This window comes from Gracilinanus agilis, chromosome 3 (genome assembly GCF_016433145.1).
Source record: "Gracilinanus agilis isolate LMUSP501 chromosome 3, AgileGrace, whole genome shotgun sequence".
In the NCBI taxonomy this organism is placed as follows: Eukaryota; Metazoa; Chordata; class Mammalia; order Didelphimorphia; family Didelphidae; genus Gracilinanus; species Gracilinanus agilis.
Window position 1 is genome coordinate 623,604,653 of NC_058132.1, and position 23,486 is coordinate 623,628,138.

Sequence of the window (23,486 nt, forward strand, 5' to 3'; positions counted from 1 at the left end):
CCCCCCCCCCCCCCGTTGCTTACCTTTTGATTTTGTTTATTTTATTTGTATAAACCCTTTTAAATTTAATATAATCAAAATTATTCATTTTACATATTGTAATATTCTCTATCTCTTGCTTGGTCTTAAATTCTTTCCTTTCCCATAGATCTGACAGGTATACTATTCTATGTTCACCTAATTTACTTATAATTTCCTTTTTCATATTTAGTCATTTATCCATTCTTGGTATAGGGTGTGAGATGTTGATCTAAACGTAATCTCTCCCATACTGTTTTCTAATTTTCCCAGCAGTTTTTGTCAAATAGTAGGTTCTTGTCCCAAAAGCTGGAATTTTTGGGTTCATCATACAGTATCTTGCTGAGGTCATTTACCCCAAATCCTTTGATCCTCTCTTCTGTCTCTTAGTAAGTACCATATTGTTTTAATGATCACTGCTTTGTAGTACAATTTAAGATCTGGTACTGCTAGGCCCCCATCCTCCACATTTTTTTTTTCATTAGTTTCCTTGATATTCTTGATCTTTTGTTTTTCCAAATGAACTTTTCTTATAATTTTTTCCTAATTCAATAAAAAAGTTTCTTGGTAGTTTGATAGGTATGAAACTAAATAAGTAAATTAATTTGGGTAGGATTGTCATTTTTATTATATTAGCTCATCCTACCTATGAGCAATTAATGTTATTCCAATTATTTAGATTTAGTTTTAATTGTGTGGAAAGTGTTTTGTAGTTGTGTTGATGTACTTCCTGTGTTTGTCTTGTCAAATAGATTCCTAAATATCTTATATTGTCTAGGGTGATTCCATTTCCCCCCTCTTGTAATATTATACCCATCTTTGGAGGGTAAATTATTTTTTATAAAAAGCCAAAAATGTCTTTGAACTTTTAGAATATTGTTTTCTAAGCTCTCCCCTCAGAGAAGCTGTCAGGACTTTCCTGATACTGACTGATTCCTTGGTATTAAAAACCTTTATTTCTTTTCATTGAAATAGTATTACTTTAACTTGGAAGCAAACTTGGCTATGTCAGTCTTGAGATTTTTTTTTTCCCTTTGAGCTCTTCTTTCAAGAGATAATTAGTTGGTTTTCTATATTTTTATTTTGCCCCCCTCTTCTAAGAGTTCTATGGAATTTTCATTTCCAATTTCTTGAAATATAGTTCTTTGGGTTTCTTAAAATGGTATTTACTCTGTATGATAACTTTCCTGGTTCTGTATTCCAGGTTAGTTATTTTCCATACCATATATCTTATATTTTCTTCTACTTTGCAGTCCTTTGTTCTGTTATTTTTCTATTCTGAGCTATTTATCTTTACTTCAGAGCTTTTATTGCTGCATTAAACCTCTTGTTTCTTTTATTTTAGGCATTCAGGTATCTCTTTTAAAAAACCCACTTCTGATATTTATTTTTATCAAGATGCATTTTCCTTCAATAATATATTTTTGAGTATCTCTGGATTTAATATAATACTCAGAAAATAAACTAAAATAAAATACTCAGATAGTTGATAATTTTATTCATCATTTGATCTTTTTGTCCTTCTTTAGTTCTTTAATTGGTATTTTGTATCAGAGGCAGTCTTTGACCTCTGATTTGTTCTGGACATGACTCAACTGGATTTTTGTGTTGACTTCCGCTACACCAAGTGATCAAATATCACTAGATATTTGAGGACAAATTTTTGTATCCTAAGGTCTTCTTTCATGTTTCAAGAGAGAGCGCTAGGAACCTTTGAGTCCCTGATCCTTGGGTACCTCAGTATGAGCAATATTTCAACCATTCACAATACTAATAATATTTCCAATGGCTGCTACTGTTTGCATTCTTGATCACTGACCACCTTACGAACATTTTTAGGGAACTTTTTGCTCTTGCTGCCTACAAATACAGAGTCTTGAAGGCTATAAGAGTGCCTGACTGTCCATGTTGAAGGTTACAAAGTGGTTCACCACCTTGAGGTCTGTTGACTTTTCTGTAGAGTTTCCTTTCCTATTGCCCATATTTTTTTACATCTAGTTGAGTGATTCTGAAGTAGTAACATAGTATAGATTTTTATTGATTTTCTTGATCATCATTTTCTCTGGGGATATGTTTAAGATTTTTTTCTGCTATACCTATTGTAATAAGTGGATAACATGGCTGATAACGGGGGAGCTGGTGGTAGAAGTGTGTCACCTGGGCCTGAGAGCCAGTAACTTCAGTAGCAGGTGATCTGAGACTGTCAGTGATGTGTAACCTGAGCTGTGATGCCCAGTCAATCTCCCTGCTACCTATAGGCTTCTTTAAGGTGGAGAGTGAGGGGCCCCTTCCTGCTGGAGTGAAAGCAGAACTCAATGGGAAGTGAAGCACACACTGGATGAAATGGATGCTTGCTCAGTACTTCCTTTAGAGTCAAGTGGTTGCTATTCTCCCCTCTCCTCAGTCCCTTAGCCCAAGATGATGTTATTATAACTATAGAAGCTCACAGTTTCAGGCTAAGGGTTTATTTTAACACGGAAGGGAAAACTGAGGCAAGAGGGTTTAGGGCTCTTGAGAGACTGTTGCTAGGGGCTACTGACAAGTGTTGGCTATGGACCTAGAAGGTAAGGCCAGGCTGAGGGAAACAGCCCTCAGCCAGAGATAGTTTAACACTGCCCTGATGTTGTTTGGTCCACCAGCTGGACAGATACAGTTGATGACTTGGTTTGGGGGTGTCCCTGTTGCTAGGTTGCCCTAATCTAAATCCTGCCCACAATCCACAACCCTAACCTCCCTACAACCTCCCTTCAACCTCCCTTCAACCTCCTGGGGTCCCCAAGGGGAAGTCAGGGATAGCTGGGTATCTGGGTGAGGTCAAGGAAGTCAGAACCCCCAGGTTGGTTCTGCAAGGGTTTTTATAGTCCCAGCTCAAACTGTCAGCTCCTGGGACTAGCACCTGCTGGACCAGAGTTCCATTCTCCTAACTGACAGGATTGCCTAGGATAATATTGCAAATGCAAGAGATCTTGCATAAATCCTGCATTACACTATATAGGAGCTAGATTGTTTGAATTCATTTCAATAAGCATCTTTTGCCAGAATTCCTCAGGTTAAATATTAAGGAGTATCATAATTATTTGCTTCAAGCCTTAGCTAAAGAACCTGGGACACTTCCCCCAATGTATAGCAAAGAAGACCTGAACTCATGAACATTTTAATTTTAATTGAATGGAAACCAAGACCAATGAACAAATAACCTTTGGTCCCAGAAAGGCCACAGCAAGAGCTTCTCACTGTTACTTATAGTCATCCCTGGTTATATCTTTATGTGTAAGGTCTTCCCACTACTCTATACTGGTCCCATCTGCTGACAGCTCTTTTTTGTTATCACTGCAGTCAACTCCCTCAGGCATGGTGGGAACTTCAACTATGTGGAATTGTGCTATGTTCACTGATGGCTTGAGGTTGACAAAGCCCTGGAGAGTCAAAAGTATACTCAGGAAAGGAACCAAAACTTAACTTATAGCCTTTAAATATATATATATATATATATATATATATATANGCTAAAGAACCTGGGACACTTCCCCCAATGTATAGCGAAGAAGACCTGAACTCATGAACATTTTAATTTTAATTGAATGGAAACCAAGACCAATGAACAAATAACCTTTGGTCCCAGAAAGGCCACAGCAAGAGCTTCTCACTGTTACTTATAGTCATCCCTGGTTATATCTTTATGTGTAAGGTCTTCCCACTACTCTATACTGGTCCCATCTGCTGACAGCTCTTTTTTGTTATCACTGCAGTCAACTCCCTCAGGCATGGTGGGAACTTCAACTATGTGGAATTGTGCTATGTTCACTGATGGCTTGAGGTTGACAAAGCCCTGGAGAGTCAAAAGTATACTCAGGAAAGGAACCAAAACTTAACTTATAGCCTTTAAATATATATATATATATATACATATATATATGCCTATATACATATTTACATATGTATATATATTCATTTATGAACACAAAAATATTTTATCAATGAAATACAATGTTCTAATGTCTTTACCCATTTTTTCAATAAAATATTTTACTCTAATTGTTTTGTCAAATTTCTTAAAATATTACTTGGGTTTTGGTAGTACTTGAAATTTTCAATGATCAGTGTGGTGTAGGGCAATGATATTAAATCAAAATAGAAAGAGATCTCTGTGGACAGAATATTGACTTAGAAAAGTACAAATTAACATTATTTGTGTTGCATCATAATTTTTATTTATTTAATTAAATATTTCTCAATTATATTTCAATCTAGTTCAGGGGCCATTTTGGAGTTTTGTGGAGCACATGCACCTTGACTGGTTAGATGATACCTTTCCTGGTAACAATATTTAGATTGTTATAAATGAGGTCACAAAGCCCTGGGTTCTATTCCTATTTTAATACTTATTGATGGTATGACTGGATATATTAATTTCTCTTAGCCTTTTTCCTCCCTTGTAAAGTGAAGGGATTAAACTCTGACTGTTTTACATTTATGACACTTTTGTGCCTTAAATTGAAATTTCTTTTAAAATGATTATATGTAAATTTTGTAAACCCTGTAGTGTTTAGTATAGTGCTAGGAAACCTTATAAGATACATTAATCAAGTAATTAAGTAAAAATATCACATAGGATTTTAGATTTAAAGGTGGAAAGGACCTTGGGGGCCATTTAATTTAATACCCAAATGAAAACCTGAGCCATAGGGAGATTGATTAATTCACCTCAGTTCAGTAATCATGAGAGGTGGGATTTCAAACAGTATCCTCTCATTCTTTGACAGGAGTTTTTTTTCATTATGGTAAGTGGTCATGTTTCATCACTGCAAGCTTCGGGTCTATTATTCTATAATTCTGAATAAGCAAATAAGGTAGTACAATGGTTACTTAAAGTTATCAAATTAGACTCAGAATCATGGGGGCAGTTAGTTAGCTCAGTGGATTGAGAACCAGGCTTAGAGATCTGGGTTCAAATATGCCCTTAGCTACTTCCTAGCTATGTAACTCTTGGCAAGTCACTTATCCCCCATTGCTTAGCATTTACTGCTCTTTAGCCTTGGAATCAATACATAATATTGATTCTACGATGGAAGATAGATAAATAAAAATAAATAAAGTGACTAGGAATCACCAAGATAATGGTGTTGTTCGAAATCTTCAAAGGCAAAAAAATGAAAAACAATCATCCACAGAATAAGTTGCTCTCACATAATGAAATATTAATATAATGAACATGCTTCTTTTAGAAATGTCTCCTTTTAGAAAGTTACCAAAATATTCAAAAAAATTGCCCTTTACCTTTTTAGGTAAATTTAGAAATGAGGAGAAACATAGGCATTCCAGTGGTTAGAAAATGTTTCTCCATGTCCACAAATTGCTGACCTAAGAATGGAGGCCCATTCACAATCGATGGTCACTAAAGGATGAATCAATTACCATTAATGACAGTTCTGATAATAGCCCATATGTTATAATGCATAGTGGCCAAGAACAATGAGAGAGAACCTGGAAGCCGTTACTCATCGTAACGACATGGAAGCTATTCTTAAGAAACGATTCCTTGGAGAAATCAATTTGAAACCCCTCTATAAAAGAGGTCCATTTCCTTACTTTGCAAAACCCGAATTAAGGTCAGTGATGCTAACTCTTTGACTTCTCCCTCCTTCACAGAGCCTAAAGTAAGCTGCAGATTAGGTCGGTCTGCATCCACGTCAGGCGTGCCTCCTCCTTCAGTTACTCCTCTCAGGCAAGCCAGCGATCTGCAACAGAGCCAGGTACCATCATCGTTAGCCAATCGTGAATGACTTCATGTGACGCACGCAACATGCCAAATGCTTCTCACGTCTCTCTGTCTGTCATTAGTTACCTGTAGACTCTTGGCATTTGATTTTACTTTTCGATGTGTGCGTATGCGTGGATGAGACAGGTTGTGCAGTTGTGTGTTCCATCACCCAACAAGGAAAGTCTGCTTTTTGCTCCTGGTGGAACTTTCTTTGCTGTTCGTCCACAAACTGTTTCTTTTTTTGTCTCTATTTTCCATCATTCTGTAATTTAAATGTAGTAAATTTGTACTCTATGTATTAGCTGGGTATTTTTTGTCCTTTCCCATGTTTTATGTACTTTTATACTGTCTTTAAAAATTTATCAACATTTGATAAATTTAACTTTTGTTTTATGTAGATTTCTGTTAAATGTCTTGTTGAGAACACATCAATGTTGTCACCAAACTTGTACATATCTTTGAACTCTGGTCTTATTGTACTGTAACATTTGTGCCAGTTTTATATTCCCTTTAGCTTGGAGCATGACTGTACGACACTGTGAAACATTGTTGTCCTTCTAAATGCTCACATATGATATTATTTTGATTAAACATGGCAGCTAGTCTCTCTTCTAACTAGACCATATAGACAAATTGAAGAGCTGGAGAGCATAATTCTGTTCATTTTCATCAAAGATTTTAGAATAAGAATACAAGGTTAAACAAAATATCTTTTAAAAATAACTAAGTCAATAATGATCTCAGAAGATACTTCAAGTGTTCCTGAATGGTCAATGAGACTATAAAATGTTATCACTTGAAGTGATAAGGCAAGAAATTAAGAAGGAGACATGTTTAAATGCCATGTAATTCTGTGTAAAAGAAAATGTTCAACATACTATTGATTAGAGGACATGTTGTATTTGGAAGTTTTCCCAGTTTTCCATAATAATTAAAAAGTTTAGTAAGTAATAACATGAATAGATCTAAGTATCATCTCAATTACATGTTCAATATACAAAGTCAGTCTGCTGTATTGAAGGGAATTTCAACATACAGAGTTTTCTATACCAACAAAAACTCATTAAGGATTACCCTTTCCCCTGCCCTTAACTACAACAGAATCTTACCAATAGAAAATGGAAATCTATTCTATCTATTTTTATTTGTGAGACTAAAAGTGATTTTGACATGTTCTTATGCCATCATGGATCCAGGTCCCTGATGAATTGATGTTAATATTCATGAAATCCATGTCTTATGTATATATACAGAGAGATAGACAGAGATAGAAACAAAGAGAGTCAGAGTAAGAATGGGTAAGTGAGAGGGAGAGAAAAAAATTTAAAATGGCACCTTATGAAATTAATCTACAGAGGACAGAGGACATCTCCTCTATACTGAATGACCATTACTGAAAATATACTTCAGCTTAAGGAATTATACACTTATCAATTATTCAAAATGTCAGGCCATTTGAAAAATGTGAAGCAGCAGAATAATTGTACTTCCTTCTAATGGGAGACCGCAGTGTTTCTTAGTGTTTCGCACTGACCTAATGTGCTCATGCTTTGATTTATGAATAAGAGAGGCACTCTGCAAACAAGACCCAAGTCTGGCTTCTTTCTGACAAAGGCACCTTGACTGCTCTTTTGATGATCCACTCTCTAGCTAAGAAATGATTGGAAAAGGCTTTTAATATTAAATTCAAGCAGTTATAGAGAGGGTAATGCTTTTGGATAATGCAACCTGGTTGACCAATACTACGAGGGAAAAAAAAAAGTGACATTTACCAAGGGATCAAATAAACAAGAAAGGATTGCAAGGAGAAAAAAATGCAATGAAATATTTGAGGATCATTATGAATTGAATTAATGTATATTATACTATGCATTGCCTTCTTATAAACTGTCCTCATCTCAAGGAAGAGATCCTTTGTATTCCTTTCTTTTATCTCACCTCTAATGCCTCCTGAGTATGTTCAAGGTAGGAAGAGCTTTAAGAAGTTAGTCATTGGGATAAAGATGATGGTCATCATGGTATTTATCCAACTATGTAGGGTCTTTCATTTATCTCAGAGGATAATAATACCCTTTAAAGGCTAAGGGAAGAGATAGGAAGCTTCAATGCATAAACCATAGATATTCCTGTATACTGATAGAGTCGAGCTAGATTTGGCATCAGCCATATCAAGGGTTCTTAGTCTTTTTTTTAAAACCCTTAACTTCTGTGCATTGGCTTATAGGTAGAAGAGTGGCAAGGGTGGGCAATGGGGGTCAAGTGACTTGCCCAGGGTCACACAGCTGGGAAGTGTCTGAGGCCGGATTTGAAGTGTCTGAGGCTGGATTTGAACTTAGTCTTTTTCTTTTTCTTTTTCCTTTTTGTGGCATGGACCCCTTTGTTAGTTTGCAGCATATGGGTCCCTTCTCAGAAGAATGTTTTTAAATGCATATAACAAAATGTATTGATTTACAAAGTAAAATAGCTATATTGAAATAAAGTAATTTTTTCCCACCCAAGCTTCCATTCATCCTGAAAACTATCCATAAACCCCTTTGGAGTTTGTGGACTTCATTCAAGTTAAATATCTCTGGCCTAAAGGATTCACTCAAGGACCACATGTCTCTGGTTTGAAGTTGAAGTAATGGCTATGAGCATTTTAACAACTTTCCCATATTTTAAAGACTGAGCTAGGAATATGGAACCAAGAAATATTTGCTCCCTTCTATAATTTTCTAATTGGAATCATTCTCCTAAACTTATTGCTGAGACCGCCAATTATTTAATTGAAAGATGAAATGTCTTTAAGATAAGACCATGAGTAACTTAATCCTTTTGTCATCAAATCACAATAGCCTCAAAAGTTGTTTGGTATCTTTGTTGGACCTGGACACTTTAATTTGAAAACCAATGAGTCACAGAGTTCCTAGTGGCAAAAATATTGGCTGATTATATAATAAGACTTCACTACTCATGCCTCCTACTATTTTCCCTTCCCCAAAAATATTTCTATTAAAGTAAGGAAATCTATTGGATGTTAAAGATATCGTTGCAGTGGTACTCACCTCCTTTAGTACAACTAATTCAAGTGACCTTAAAAATTATGCATAGTTTTGGTGAAACCATGGCATAATATGAAGAACACTAGATTTGGTGTTGGATGTTATGGGTTGCATCATGCTAGCTGCATAATTTGAACATGTTGTTTAACTTCTCTGGACTTCAGTTCTTCATGTACAAAATGAGGGGATCAGATTATATGACTTTTAATTTCATTTCTACCTTAAAATCTATGATGCTATGATGATATGTTCTAGTTGTCTTTAAGAACACTCTTCCATGATATGAATTTATTCCTCCCCCCTCTACTCCTCCCCCCGGATTCTCTGTTTTTAGCTTGTTCGGTACAATCTGCCACTTACTGAATTTCTAACTTTCTTTCAATTCTTGAATAGAGTTCTCGTGACTAATTGGCAATAACCAAAAGTCTCCAAAGTGCCTAGGGTACAGGATGAAAACTGTTTGCTATTAAACACATTTAGCCATTAAGCCATGAAACCAGAAACTAAGAAATAATTACTTTTAAATGCATGGCTTTGGAGCATATTTAGGGAATGTCAGTATTACAAACACAAAAACCACAGGAATATGTCATCACTCTCAATGGAGAATATTTAGTGAATTAAGGGTGCTCTCATCATAGAAAATTTCTCCTTACACAAAGGAGGAAACCCTACTAAGAGTCAGGGGCAGGCAAAGAGTTGGTGTTTTCTCTTTCAGTCACATATAACACAGAAGAAAATTCGAGAAGACTAACATTCCCAAGAGATGTGCCTCACTTGTACCATTGTATATTGTGTTATTTTTTTATTTAATGAATACTTGAAGACTGGGCAGAATTTCTGGACTAATAATTAGGCAGTAATTGTCTTAGTTGCAAAAGGGAATCTATATGGAAGTTAGTGTATGGGACTCAGAGTTTGTGTTATCTTTTAGTTTTGCTTCCCAATGTTAAAATGAAAGCTAAAAACTCAGGGAAAAAGAAAATTTGAAACTGAGTTACAAATACAGTAACACTTCACAGAGTGAATCCCCAATTCCATAGCTGGGACAAGAACCATTTGCTCAGTGACATCTCCCACCCCACCCTCCTTTTTCCACTGGAGATAATGATGATTTCATTCTTTTTGCAACAGCTATTAGGACCCTTTATCAGAAGAACAGAATTGAAGATTGTCTCTTCTTAGCTGCTTAACTAGTTTATCTTGGCAAGGTGTTCTTGGGAACTATGGCATTTGAGAGGAAGAATAAGGATATTTTTGAGACTCTAGTTCAATTCAACAAGAATTTAATAAATAATCTCCTTTATGGAAGACACTATATAAGGCACTGGTGATTTTATATATGTACATACTTATGTAAAGAGTAATAAAAACTCCTGCACCTCAAAGCTAATATTCTACTAGGGTTTTATAATAATAATGATAACATCATTTTCATCTATTATTTTATATCATTCTTTAAGTTTGCATAGTGTTTCACATGTGTTAAATCATTTCAGTTTACAAAATGAAAGTACCTACATATCATCATGGAAATTTATAATGTGAAGTGACATCCAAGAAGTCTTTTAATTCTTCTCCCAGTACTCAGAAAGAAATAGACAAAGATGGACTGGGAAAAGCCTCTTTTGGAAGGTATGGTTTGAACCAAATCTTAGAGAAAAGCAGAGAAGCTCAGAGGTAAATGTGAAAAAGGAATATATTCCTGGCATGAAGATCTTGAAGGGCTATCAAATGAAGAAGAATTTCATTAATTCCTCTTGGACCAAGAGGACAGAAATAGGGACAATTGGCAGATCTTAGGGACAAATTTGGACTTAAAATTGAAAAATGTTTCCTAACGATAAAAGTCATACATGAATGAAATATGATTCTGTGGGAATTGATGTGTTATCCTTCAAAGGGAATATTTTTTTAAATGCCCATGACTATTTGTAAGTTATGATGGAGACATAATACTTGATCATGTCTGAATCAGGCTACACAGCCACTAAGATCCCTTTTAACTCTGAATTTCTGAAATTTTATGACTATAGAATTCATTAAAGGGAGGAAGGAGAGATCTGACTGGGAAGGTAGAGTGAAGTTGGCCATTAATAATAGTTCAATATTTGCTTTTGTAGATAAGGAAAGTACCTATGAAAGTGAACCAGAAGGCTTTGCTTTACTCTCTGCATCTGAAAGCTTACTACTGGTCATACCCAGCTGTGAGAGTTAATTACTAAAGACTAAACAAAATAAGCAATAAGGAAACAAGCAGCTAGGAATTTAAAAACAACTGCCCTTTAAATGGCAGGCAGAAGTTACTTAGGAAACTACCACTGAAAAGATAAAAAACATTTCCTAAGCCTCTTGGATCTTTTACATTGGTTCCCATGGAAACTAAAAACCCCAATTGTACCACAGGACATTCAGTAATCAGTATAGTGATTCCGTAGGTGATTAATAAATGCTTATTGAATAGATGAATCCTTAAAAAATTTCTCCACCAATCCTCATTTGAAGATGTCAACATATAACAAATGGTTATTAAAATATCTCTGCATGTTGATAAGTATGATTGGCAGCAGTTCCTGTCAATGAATCCTTGAATACTTCCATATCACAAGGTATATAACTGACCTGTGGCAAAAGCAAGAGGTCTCATTCTGCTGAAGGATCACAGAATCATGGATTCAGAAACATATATGAGTCATAGGACTTGGGTTCAAATCTCACCATGGACACTTAGTTCCTACTAAGTACCTCCGTTGTTCTTAATTTCTTAATATATAAAAAGGCATCAAGACTAGTTAGACTGTGAGGTCCCTTACCTCTCTAAGTCTAAAACTACCCTAATATAGAGAAGTAGTTTAGGATAACACCCATAAAAAGTTCCCCTACCTCACTTGGTCTATTTTGGTTCATACAGTAAACTTAAAGAGTGATAATAATAGCTAACATTTATATATCACTTACTATATACCAGGCACCCTGCTAAGTGCTTTACACTTATTATCTTATTTAATCTTATAATAAAGGTGCTTTGAATCAAATAACATACTGTCTTCCTTCTTTTAGTTCATAGATGTCTTACTGCTAAAAGATGTAAGGAGAGGTGTGTCTGTGTTTATCTCTCTCTATGCATTTCTGTAAAGTGATATTATTCTAACAAAGGTAAACCCCAACAGTTGCCCCAGAGTAGTCTTCACAGAGGGTATAGGTAGCCAGCTAAAAGCAATAGAATTATGCCTGAAATTGCTATTGATTTGGTAGTTAAAACATCCAACTCCCTCTTCCTCCTCAAATAGCCCAATTTGTTTTTTACTCTATAAACATTTATTAAGTGCCTACTATGTGCCAGTCACTATGCTAAGCTTTTTTTTATCTTACTTTTGTTCCTGTGTAGGGAAAATTCAGCACCAAATTATGATTGAATGATAGTAGTCATGGAAATGTCTAGTGTTAAGTCCATTTTAGCTCTAAATATTATGTTCTCATTCAAAACTTGGTTTGGACTGGGAGAGTAGTTAAGGGGTATTAGGAATGAGGACACTAACTATGAAAAGTGGGAAAATATTCAAGCAATTCAGGAGTAGTTTTTTTTTAATTTTTTATTTGGACAGTCAAAGAGACAAGGTAGAAAGGAAGTTTAGTTTTATACAACATTCATCCAACTAATTGTTGAACTCTTGAAGAAATGGGAATCCTCAGAGTCTGTGTCCTTCTTTCATTTTTAATTCTCAGCAATAGAAAAACTTTATTGAGTTTATACCTTGTACAAGGACTTTGTTTTCCAATGCTTTGCCTTAGGACTTATTGCAGAAATGTTCTTTGCTTCTCTTCCCTGAGATCTAGGTGGCTTCTCAGCCTCCATGTGCCTTTCCATAAGGTTTAAGAAATAAAAAATATATATCTTACATAAGAGGATGGAGGAACTGGAGGGGACAGAAAAAAGAAGAACACACTTAAAAAGGTACCAACTAAGGATATGAGAGATGGGAACCATATTGTGGTGCTCTAACAAATTCACCAATGTGATGATGACTTTTCTAGTCTTCATCTCAAGCTCAAAACATTAAATATATAAAGATTTAATCTCAGATTAAGTGCCCAGAAAAGGAACATGGTGGTTTTTTATTGGGGATTTACAAGCTTCTTTAATTACTTAGCTATGTTCTTAAGATACAAATATATATGGCTTTACAGGGGAATGAGGTTATATGTCTGCATGACCAAAGCTTAAGGGGAAGGATGCTAGCTTTATAGCCTGGATATTTTAAAATGATATCTTCTGAGTCTAGGGCTACTCAAATGCATGCCTTTAAGGCCTCGTCTTTAAGGGCTTGAAGTACCAAGGACAAAAGGAAAATCATTAAACATTTGAAATGAGGGGAAACAGAATGTGAGATTTACAAAGTAGCCAGACACAATTCTATTTCAACATCATTCCTTGGTCCTTATTCATTAAGGCTATGAACAGACACAGAGGGAGGCGATTCATTCACAGTACTTAGTAAGGCAATCTGACTTCTTCACTGTAATTTCAGGGTGATGGAGGAAAGCTTGAGAAACCTCAGGAAGGAAAGGATGAGAAGAACTGAGTGACTTGCAACCAAAGGAGACTAGACATCCAGACATCCCTAGCTTTCCTCATCTGGATTTTTTTGCAGGCTACTTATATCATTTGCACACAATAACAGCTCATATTTCTATCATAGGATCATAAATTAAAGCTAGAATGGGCCTTAGAGTCCACTCTGTCAATTTTCAAGGTGAGAAAAGGTCCAATGATTTGCTCTACATCACATTGGTAGGAGGGACTCTGGAGTAACTACTCTTTCCTCTATGCAATTTAATCTCCCAGAATAGTTTAGTGGGGCATAAAGCTATTTACATAGCCTAAATTTCAAATTGCTTCCCTCCACATATCATTTTTAATAAAACCCTTCCCTTATTAGTATCGCTTCTAAGACAGTAGAGAAGCAAAGGGTCGGCAATTGAGGTTCAGTAACTTGCCCATAGTCACACATTGAGGAAGAGTCTGAGGCCAAGTTCAAACCCAGTCCTTCCCAACTCTAGGCTTTGCATTGAATCCACTACAAATGCTACCTAGCTGCTCCTATAATGCTTTAAGGTACATGAAATGCTTTCTTCAAACCAATCTCAAGACAATTACTATAACTATTGTCATCCTATTTTATAGATGAGGAAACAGACTCTTAAGAGCAAGTCATTTAACTTCTTGGTTTCTTCATCTATAGGATGTGGAAAATAATAGTGCCTGCCAGACAGAGTTGTTTTCAGAATTAAATAAGATAATTAATGTAAAGTACTTGACAAATATTAATGTGCTCTATCAATGTTTTTGACTACTATTATTAAGTGACTTGTTTATGACCATAAAGCTAAATATTTGGGATGTGACTCAAATCTAGGTCTCTGGACTTCAAATCCTACTTCTCTATCCACTCTACCAGGTTGCCTTTCTAAAACTGGACCACAAATGTATTAAAAAAAAACAACATTCCATCTGAAATTCTTGCTTTTCAGCTTTCCCACCACACTTACTAACTCTTCATTTCTAAATCAACCAATCAATATTCATCAAGTGCCTACTATACGACAGGCACTATGCCAAGTGCTAGATGGGTTTACAGGGTAAATAGGATCTAGAAAATCTGTTTTTTTTGTAGTTGATCCTTCACTATATTCAGAAGCTCATTTCTCTGTCACACTGTAAATCTGAGTCCATAAACAGGGGATAATGCCATTGAAGAAGAACAAATTTAAGATAGTACCTCACTTAGTGTTAGAGATTCATAGGAGAGACTTTACATGCGGTATACATGAGAGCATCAGCTCTCCTAAATAACTTGTTGTATTAATTGGGTAATATTGTAAATTTTTTACTTAATTTATTTCTGGTCCAGACCTATGACTTCATAGGGAAACACCTGGTGCTGAGAGCTCCATTCCCTAAAGATTGGTGATTCATCTATATCTTAAATCTTATTGAATTACTTTGGCTATAAACTTTGTGTAACTGTGTCATATGTGACAAACTTACTATGTGTCAAAAATAGGATTTGAACTCAGGGCCTTTTCATTAAAAGGCTAGCCCTCTACCCTCTATATTATGCTGCTATTTCATGTGCTCACTTATACTGCTGAATATTGTATATGCCTTGATAACAGTGATATTTAATAATTTATGAGATTATGCTTGATTCTATAAAATTTGTATTTCTAAAAAGAATGTCGTTATAAAATGATATTCAATTAATTAAAATGCTAATACAATTATTTAAAATGTAATAACAAAGTAGTAATAAGAGAAAGATTTTTCATTTGACTTAAATAGCTCTCATTTATAGTAATTTATACCTCATGGTTTGGGAAATTGTTTTGGTCCAAGCTTGGCCTTTTTTTTCCCACAATGGACTCCAAGGATTTCTGGGAAATTAACATATAGAGACAAAGCATTTTTATTGTATTCAATAACATGTGAATATGTTTAAGCAATCATGGCTACATGTTTTCTTTTATATTATATTTTGTTTGTTTATTTGTTGGGATTTTGTTTTTCTTATGAATGAGAGTAGTCACATGAATTATCTTGTTTCCGGGGAGATGCATCGTGATTAAAGACACAAAATAATATTGTTCCCTTCTCTAACTTTCCATTTCATAAACACACCTTATTGAGTTCTCAGAAGAAGCCGGGGGACTGCCTCTTGTAAGACTTGCTCTCTTCATTTCTGAGCTGGAACATTTGTTTACCAGCCAGTTTATAAGACTTTCCTCAGTCTGATTATAGTATCCTCCACTCCCTTGAGATAATGTTTTGTTTTAGGTCTCAGGAAGCTTCTATGTGCATAGATGGGACATTATAGAGCCATGATGGTGAATCTATGGTACATGTGCCAAAGAAGGCACAAAATGCCATTGCCTGAGTTTGTTACTAAAAAGGCAGAGGGACTCAGGTAGAGCTACTTCCTTCTCCATCTCCACCATCCCTGAAGACATTTTTTTTTCACATCACCAATCCCTCTGCCCAGCAGCTTAATGAGAGTACTTTCTCCCTCTCCTGTGTGGAGAAAGATGGGGAGAGCAGGGCACATGTGGCACTGACACTTGTTCTGGGGAGGGCAAATATGGCACATATTCTCTAAAAGGTTTGCCATCACTGCAATAGAGAATCTTCAAAGAGTTCTATTATTAATTTCCAAGAGAGAAATACCTGCTTAGCAAGAACCAATATTTAAATTAGAATCTACCATATATTGATTTATGTACTACCCCATATTCCTTTGGAGCTTCCTACCTTTGATACTAATTGACCAAATTAATTCTGGACCAAATCACAACCTCCTCATCAGTGACCCTAAAATGTCCTGGAATCTATGTCACCTCACCCTTCTTTGGGTTGGCATCTCCTCTGGGCTACTTCCTCAATATCTCCTCACACTGGCTGGACTGGTTTCCAGAGGGCAGAGGACTACTCTCTTTTTATTCTAAGGGAAACAATGAAGGTCTGCATTTACAGTAATGAATCTCAGGAGCCATCATTTGTATGTTTCACATTGATAATCTTCCAAACTTTATTAGCTTTATAGCCAAGATACTTATTGAGGTAGAATGGCAAGAAGAGTAATTACAAAAGCAAAATCTGGGAGGCACACTATCTCAGAATTATACACTAGGTCCATGGAGAGAGTGGACACAGAGTATAAAGGTAAGGTGGCATGCAGGTAAAGAACACATATGCCAAAGGGCAAATCATAATTCTTGGTGACTAAGAAATAGTTTGCTTCCTTTGCAGAGTTTTATGAATTACTCCCTAGTTATAAGGATCTATGAGTTTCTAACTTTGTAGAGACCATAATCTGTACTCTCTCATGAAAAGAATCCTGCTCTTTTGAGTTTCTTCCTTCCTCAAATGACATCTTTTGTATTTCAGTCTTCTGGACCAGTCTTTCAGATGAGTTGATTAATGATCAATTCAGGGGCAGAGTTGAAGGAGAAAGAGAAAGACACATAGACATGCAGACAGACAGGTAGACACTACTATGACTCTTCGCTTTCTCCAAGTCTGATTCTCTCTCAGAAACTTGGTTCTAATTGAAATCTGAACCAGAACAGACTTCAAGGTTCACTCCTTAATGAGATTACTCTTAACCTAACTATTATTTTCTTCCATAGGCCTAGAAGTGTATGTGATCCTCTCAATCACAAGATGTTTCCTTTGTGGAATCTTATGTCTTTTTTAATGGCCCAATTCATATAATATTTTCAAATTAGTTAAGGATATCCATATATCTATTTTCTAATTCTGTCCTATCTATTAACATAACTGATTATATTAATTGAGGTGAAAGTAGAACCTTATACATACTATGGTTAGTTTTCAGAGATTGTAGGTTTCTCTATCTTAATATTCAGCTAAATTTGTTTTACTTGCTTGCCCCAGTTAGAAAAATCTCAAGTATGTTTGCTGAAGCTGGAACTTTCTGACTTAGCCATACTCATGCAGATACTAACCCCAGAGCCATTTACTTATTAATCTGAATATCCTGTCTCCCAGATCCTGGCTCTTCTTTTTAAAATTCTATACAATCCTTATAATTGAAAAAAATATATAGTTGCCTCTCATCTCTTTAAAAATCTCATACTTTTTTGTTTTAGAATCAATACTAAGTATTAGTTCCAAGACAGAAGAGCAGTAAGGACTAAACAGTGGAAATTCAGTGACTTGGCCAGGGTCACACAGCTAGGAAATGTTGCATCTCTCAGCCTGGCTCTCATAAAATTAATTTTAGCATGTGATGTTATAATTGAGTTAAGTCACATTTTGAAACTATCTGAGAATTTTCTCCAGGAAACTAGACATCATGATATAGAGGAAAGAACACAGAGGTTGAAGTCTAAGAGCCTGTCTTTGACCTTTGCTAATTCTATGATGACAAGGATCTACTTTTCCTTCTATGAAACTCAATTTTCTCTATTATAGAAAGAAGACAATCATCTTTACACCTCTTCAGTGGCAGGTAGGTGAAGCAATAGATAGAGTTCTTTGCCTTAAGTAAGGAGGGCAAATTCAAATTTAGTCTCAGAGAGCTGTGTAGCATTTGACAAATCACCTAACTTTTACCTCCCTCAGTTTCCTCAAATGTAAAATTGGGTTCCTAATAGGATCTACCTCAGAGCATTATTGTGAGGCTAAAATGGGAAACTATTTATAAAGTGCCTAGCACAGAGCCCTGTGCACAGGAGGCAATATGTTTATTCCCTTTCTCTACCTATATCACAAGACTGTTGCAAAGAAAGTGCTTTGTACCATGGAAATGTGAATCATTTTTTAAAGGACTATGTTACTGACAACAATGGGGCCAGAGATCAAAATGGGCTGAGTATAGAAAAACGTGGTAGCTGGATGGATTAATCATTAAACATTGACCTAGGCCTAGGGAAAGAGACCGAATATAAAATAGACTTTGGCTTCATGGAGCTTACTTTCTACCAAGAAAGAGAATATGTACATATGTAAATAAATAAATGTATTTATGCATTTATGTATATATGTATATATACATTTTACACATTAAATATTTAGTTATCTATTATATATTTACTTCATATGCATTTATTATTATATTATATATGTATATAATATAATACAAAATAAATGCAATAAAGTTGGGTGTAAGTCATTAGTAAATGGGTGATCAGGAGATGACTTGAACTGAACACTGAAAGAAACTAGGGAAGAGAAACAACATTCAGTCTCTATGCTGCTTTGACAGAATTTAGTATTATTTTCTCCTGGGACAATGGCCTGGCCTAACTTTACTGTTTTAGGAGGATATATAGCTTTACACATTTAAAGAAAAGGAAAGAGAAAATCTGCTTTCCTTTCATCTCCTTCACATTTTATTGGTTGTTATTCAGTATTCTAATTCTATCTTTTTAAAAATATAGATCACTTCTTTTATATTTGTCTTCTTCTATTGGAAAACTTCTTTAAAAATGTTAGACAGGTAAAACATAATTTCACAGAATGGGATTAGTGTTATCTGAATTGAGTTCTCCTTACTTCAAAGAAAGGAAGGAAATATTTGCGTGAAGAATTAAAATATATAAGAGTGACTATCCAGTGACTGTTTTGTTATTCTTTTCTGTGTCTCAGTGACTGACACTTAGGGAAACTTCTCTGAGTTATTCAGCTTTATAGAAAGGTAGAGCCAGCATTGGAAAAGGTGGTAAGTTTCTCACTCCAATCCAAAATCATTTTTTACCTTACCTCACCTTTTAAATTTCCTCTTATTCCTAGCAAAAGTGTTTTCTGGGAGCTGAAGGAAATTGTCACTGTTGATAATGAACACTTTATTCAAATTAGCATCAGATTACCTAGAAGAAATTATGCAATATTAGAGTTTGCAGGATCCTAGAACAATAATCAGATCTAATACATAATAGGTCAATGGGAGAATAGGACACAGAATAGTGAGTTTTGATCGAAAGATAGTCACTAAAGAAATATGGATCCAGGAATGATGAAAAAAATGTCCGCATAAATCAATCATGGGCACACAAATGCATTTTTAGGTGTGACCTTTGTGTGACTCAATTTGTCTCTTAGCTTAATTGCAATTGTATTTGGGTACGTAGGAAGGGGGCAGTGAGAGTACATGTAAAAAATTATAAGAGAAGAATGGAAAATCTTCAACCTGCTAAAGCCAGTAGGTCTAACCAAATTAAGCACTATAAATACATTTCAGAATGTTAGTGGATAAATAGCTCCACCTAGCAGTATGAACACAGTTTTGCAATCTTCATTTTAAACAATGAATTAAAAACATTGGAGTGGAGGTAAAGATAGATTATTTGGACTATATAGAAGAGTAATTATTTTATAAAAATGAAATTTTTCTAAGAAAGCTTCTCTGATCATCACTTCATTCCCCCCCCCCCCCCCTCCTTCCTTACATGCTACTTATTTCTTGCCTGATCAATATCTCTTCTCATATCTGGATGTTAATTTTTTTAAGGAAAAATAAAAACAGAAAATAAAACAAAACAAAAACAAACAAAAAACCCAAATAAAACACAAAGATGAATAATTATGGGACATTTTTTGCTCTTGATCTGTGACTTTGACTGTGTAGGGAATTTCCAAAATGGAAACTTTTTCAACCCATGCACATCTCTAATTGGTTTATTGTTATAATTTATCATGTCAGAGATTTGTCTAGATTACTGAAAGATTAAGGGACTTGCCCATGATCACATGGCTAGTTAGCATGGTACAGAAGAAGGCTCTGGCCTCCAATCATTTTTATTCAGAGTTTGAACCTCTTTCCACTAAATCAGTTTACATTAGTTAGGCATATGTTATGCTACCTGTATTAGCTTTCTTCTTTCAAGTGTATTCTATAGATTTGAAAATAAAGGAATTTAAGGGTTTTGAATACACACATATGTATTCACATAAAAATATGAATGTGTATAAAATATTTCTTTTTCCTTCATTGGCCTTAATATTTTAGAGAAAATTTAATTTTCAATTATCTGAAAAATTAAAAAATGAGTATAAATCTTCCTAAAGAAAAATTCCCATGTATGTTTATTAATGTACGTGTTCATATATATATATATATGTCCACCTACTTGTACATGTATACAGATTACATAGCTACATATTTCTATATATACTATGCACTCACAGGGTTATTTTGCACATGTGTAAACATGCACACATGTTTATATTTGTGTCTATATGTATGTATACACATGCATTGAAATAAATGTTTTACCAGACCGAATCATGGATATGTGCAATCTAGGAATTATGAATATTTTCAAGGATAGTAATGAAGGTGTTTTGTGAAGATGTAAGTCAGGAACTGCTTGAAATGTATACTGCTTATTTGTCTTTAATCTCAGATAATCAAGGGATATCAGAATTAGAATCTCTTGTGTCTTTTAGGCCATCTAGATCAACTATTTCATATCCTATACCTATCCTAATAAATTGCTTTTTTTAATTTTGGAGAAGAATATCATTTTATCTTGGACTAATGGAAAGTATAAGCATAATAAATAAAGCTACCTTTTCTTTCTATGGTTGCTCACAGAGGTCATTCCTTTCCTAGAAAAAGTAGTGTGAAGTAATGGTTGATTTAATAATCTGGAGTTAGGAAAAGTTAGGTTTAAATTCTGGATTTGATATTTGCTAGCTGTGTGAGCAAGGGAAGTTATATAGTCTCAGTCTCCTTTTTCCTGAGCTTAAAAGTTTGCCATGATGCTGGGAGTTAAAAAATAATAATTATATTTCATTTCCTTTATAATTAGATGTGCTTTAATTATTTAAAACATTATTTTTTAAACCTTACTTTCTGTCCTAGTAAAAACTCTAGGACAGAAGAACAAGTGCCAGGAAAATGGGATTAAATGACTTGTTCATGGAGGTAAGATTTGAATTCACGTCTTCCTGACTTCTCACCTGGCTCCCTATCCATTGTGACACCTAGCTTCCTTTTAAAATATTATTTTGAAAAGATCCATAGGATACACTAGACTGCTAAAAGTGTCCATGGCACAAAATTGCTAAGAATCCTTTGACTAGATCTCTTCTGCATCAAAATATACAACACTGAGAACCTTTGAATTCTATATTATTGATTTGGAGGCTAGGTAAGGGGATAAGAATAAACAAATAATATCAACAAAAAAAACATAAGCAAAAGAGTAGAACTTAAAACAAGATTTACCAGTAATAAACTGCAATGAAGAAAATCTAGCCACAAAATAGTGTAATTCACTAGCAACAAAGTCAGAGGACCTCAATTCAAACCTTCACTCTGATATTCTTGCATGACCTTGGGCTAGTCATAACTTCTCTGGATCTCAATGTCTTCTTTGACCTGAGGAAACTGATTAAAAGGATTTCTGAAGTCCTTTCCCTCTGTAATTGTATGGTCCTATGTACATGTTTATTGTATTTTTACCAGGTAATTTTCTACTAGATATTGTCAAGGTTGTAAATCTAACTGAAACTTAGTTTTTGGATGGACCATGTGGTAGAAAAAGTAGCCCAACTTCTATAAATTAAACTTTGTTTTGAAGTTATACATATCATTTTCTAGCTCCCATTTCAGAAGCAGTCATGATTTTAAAAATTAACAGTTACTTCAAATATTTTCTAGAATAAATCAAGCATCAATATTGGCAAATATTACCCAGGCATTAGTTTTTCAATGAAGATAATTTCCTCAAGAGTCTAAAGTCAGTGTCAGCAAGCTTAACAACAGATACCGAGGGGATGCAACATATATCAGGACCAGAGAGACATCCTAATGAGACAAAGGAAAAACATGAACATCTCTGGGCTTAGTTCTTCATCTACTGAACCACCTCGCTGCCCCTCTTTACTTATTAACCTTCCCTGGGCTTAGTCCTGGAATTAGGAATGGGAAGAGAGCTGAGGATCATGAGAAAGAAATAGGTCACACAATTCGTTACCTTCATTATACTACTAGCTAGAAAGATGAGGATACACACTTTCATGAAGCAATTCTGAGATAAATCTCCTAGAATTTGAGTTGTTAGAGACCTTAGAGTTAAACCATTCATTACTCTTTATAGATGAGGAAGATGAGACCTAAAGAGATGAACTTGTCTTGTCCAAGGTCATAAGGGCGTTAAGTAGTAGAACGAGATGGTTGACCCCAGGTTTCAGATTTTAAATGAGAGCCTCTAATTTCATTGGTATAATTCTTTGGAAGAAATAACTACCAGGCAATAAATGCCTTTTAAATGTTCCAGGTCAGAGTTAAAAGAGGGCTGGTTTTTAAGTCTGAAAGAATTAAGTTTAATATCGTGTTTGACAAATATTTTGTAACCATGCATGTTACCTCCTTTAGTGGTTGCCCTATTAATTCTCTAAGACTCTAGGTCTCAGGGGTTCTTACACAAACTTAGATTTCAGGGACTTCATGAACTTGAATGGAAAGTATTAACATCTTTATTTTTGCTAACTTCTAACTAAAATTTAGCATTTCCTTTATTGTAAATGTTAAAGAAAATAATGATTTTGAGGAATCCATTATTTTCACCAACCTATCAAAGGCATTTATTATATAAAAACAAAAGAAGTTTAAAAATCTCTGCTATGTGTTATAGACTATTGTTAGTCTGTTCCAGTGGCATGGCATTTTCACACTGTGATCATAGAATTTGGAGTTGGAAGGTTGCTTAGAAGTGATCTAATGAAACTCTCATTTTTCAGAGGGAGAAACTGAGGCTTAAAATGTGGCTGAAGCATACATAGATCTAGTCAATCTTTGTCCATTTTTGTCCCCATTGTATCACTCTGATTTCTTTACTCTTTTCCTTCTGGTGTTACAGGGAGAATCAAGGATCTAGTGGAGAAACTCTACATGATCTACAGAAGATCGGGTTATTCTTAATTAGGGCAAATGGTCTAGAAATGCTTTGAAAAGATAACTTTAAGCCTTCTAGAAATGCAGATATTGGCAACTTATACCATCATATCAGCTATAGCAACTTCCAATAGAGTGAAAAGTAAAAGAAAAAAATGTAAAATTGTACTTTGACCAGATTGTTTAAAATCCTTCCTCAACCAGATTGTTTACCAGACTTTGTGATGTAAAGTTGCCTTTTTT

General features: G+C 34.9%; 1 protein-coding gene across 1 annotated transcript in view; it reads left to right on the forward strand.

Moving 5' to 3' along the window:
• The window catches only part of NYAP2 (neuronal tyrosine-phosphorylated phosphoinositide-3-kinase adaptor 2), a 336,968-nt gene that overhangs the window by 281,151 nt on the left and 32,331 nt on the right, over positions 1 to 23,486 (forward strand). The window contains exon 5 of the mRNA XM_044670792.1: positions 5,668 to 5,771. Within this exon, the coding sequence (XP_044526727.1) occupies positions 5,668 to 5,771 (104 nt within the window). The remainder of the gene's footprint in view (positions 1 to 5,667; positions 5,772 to 23,486) is intronic.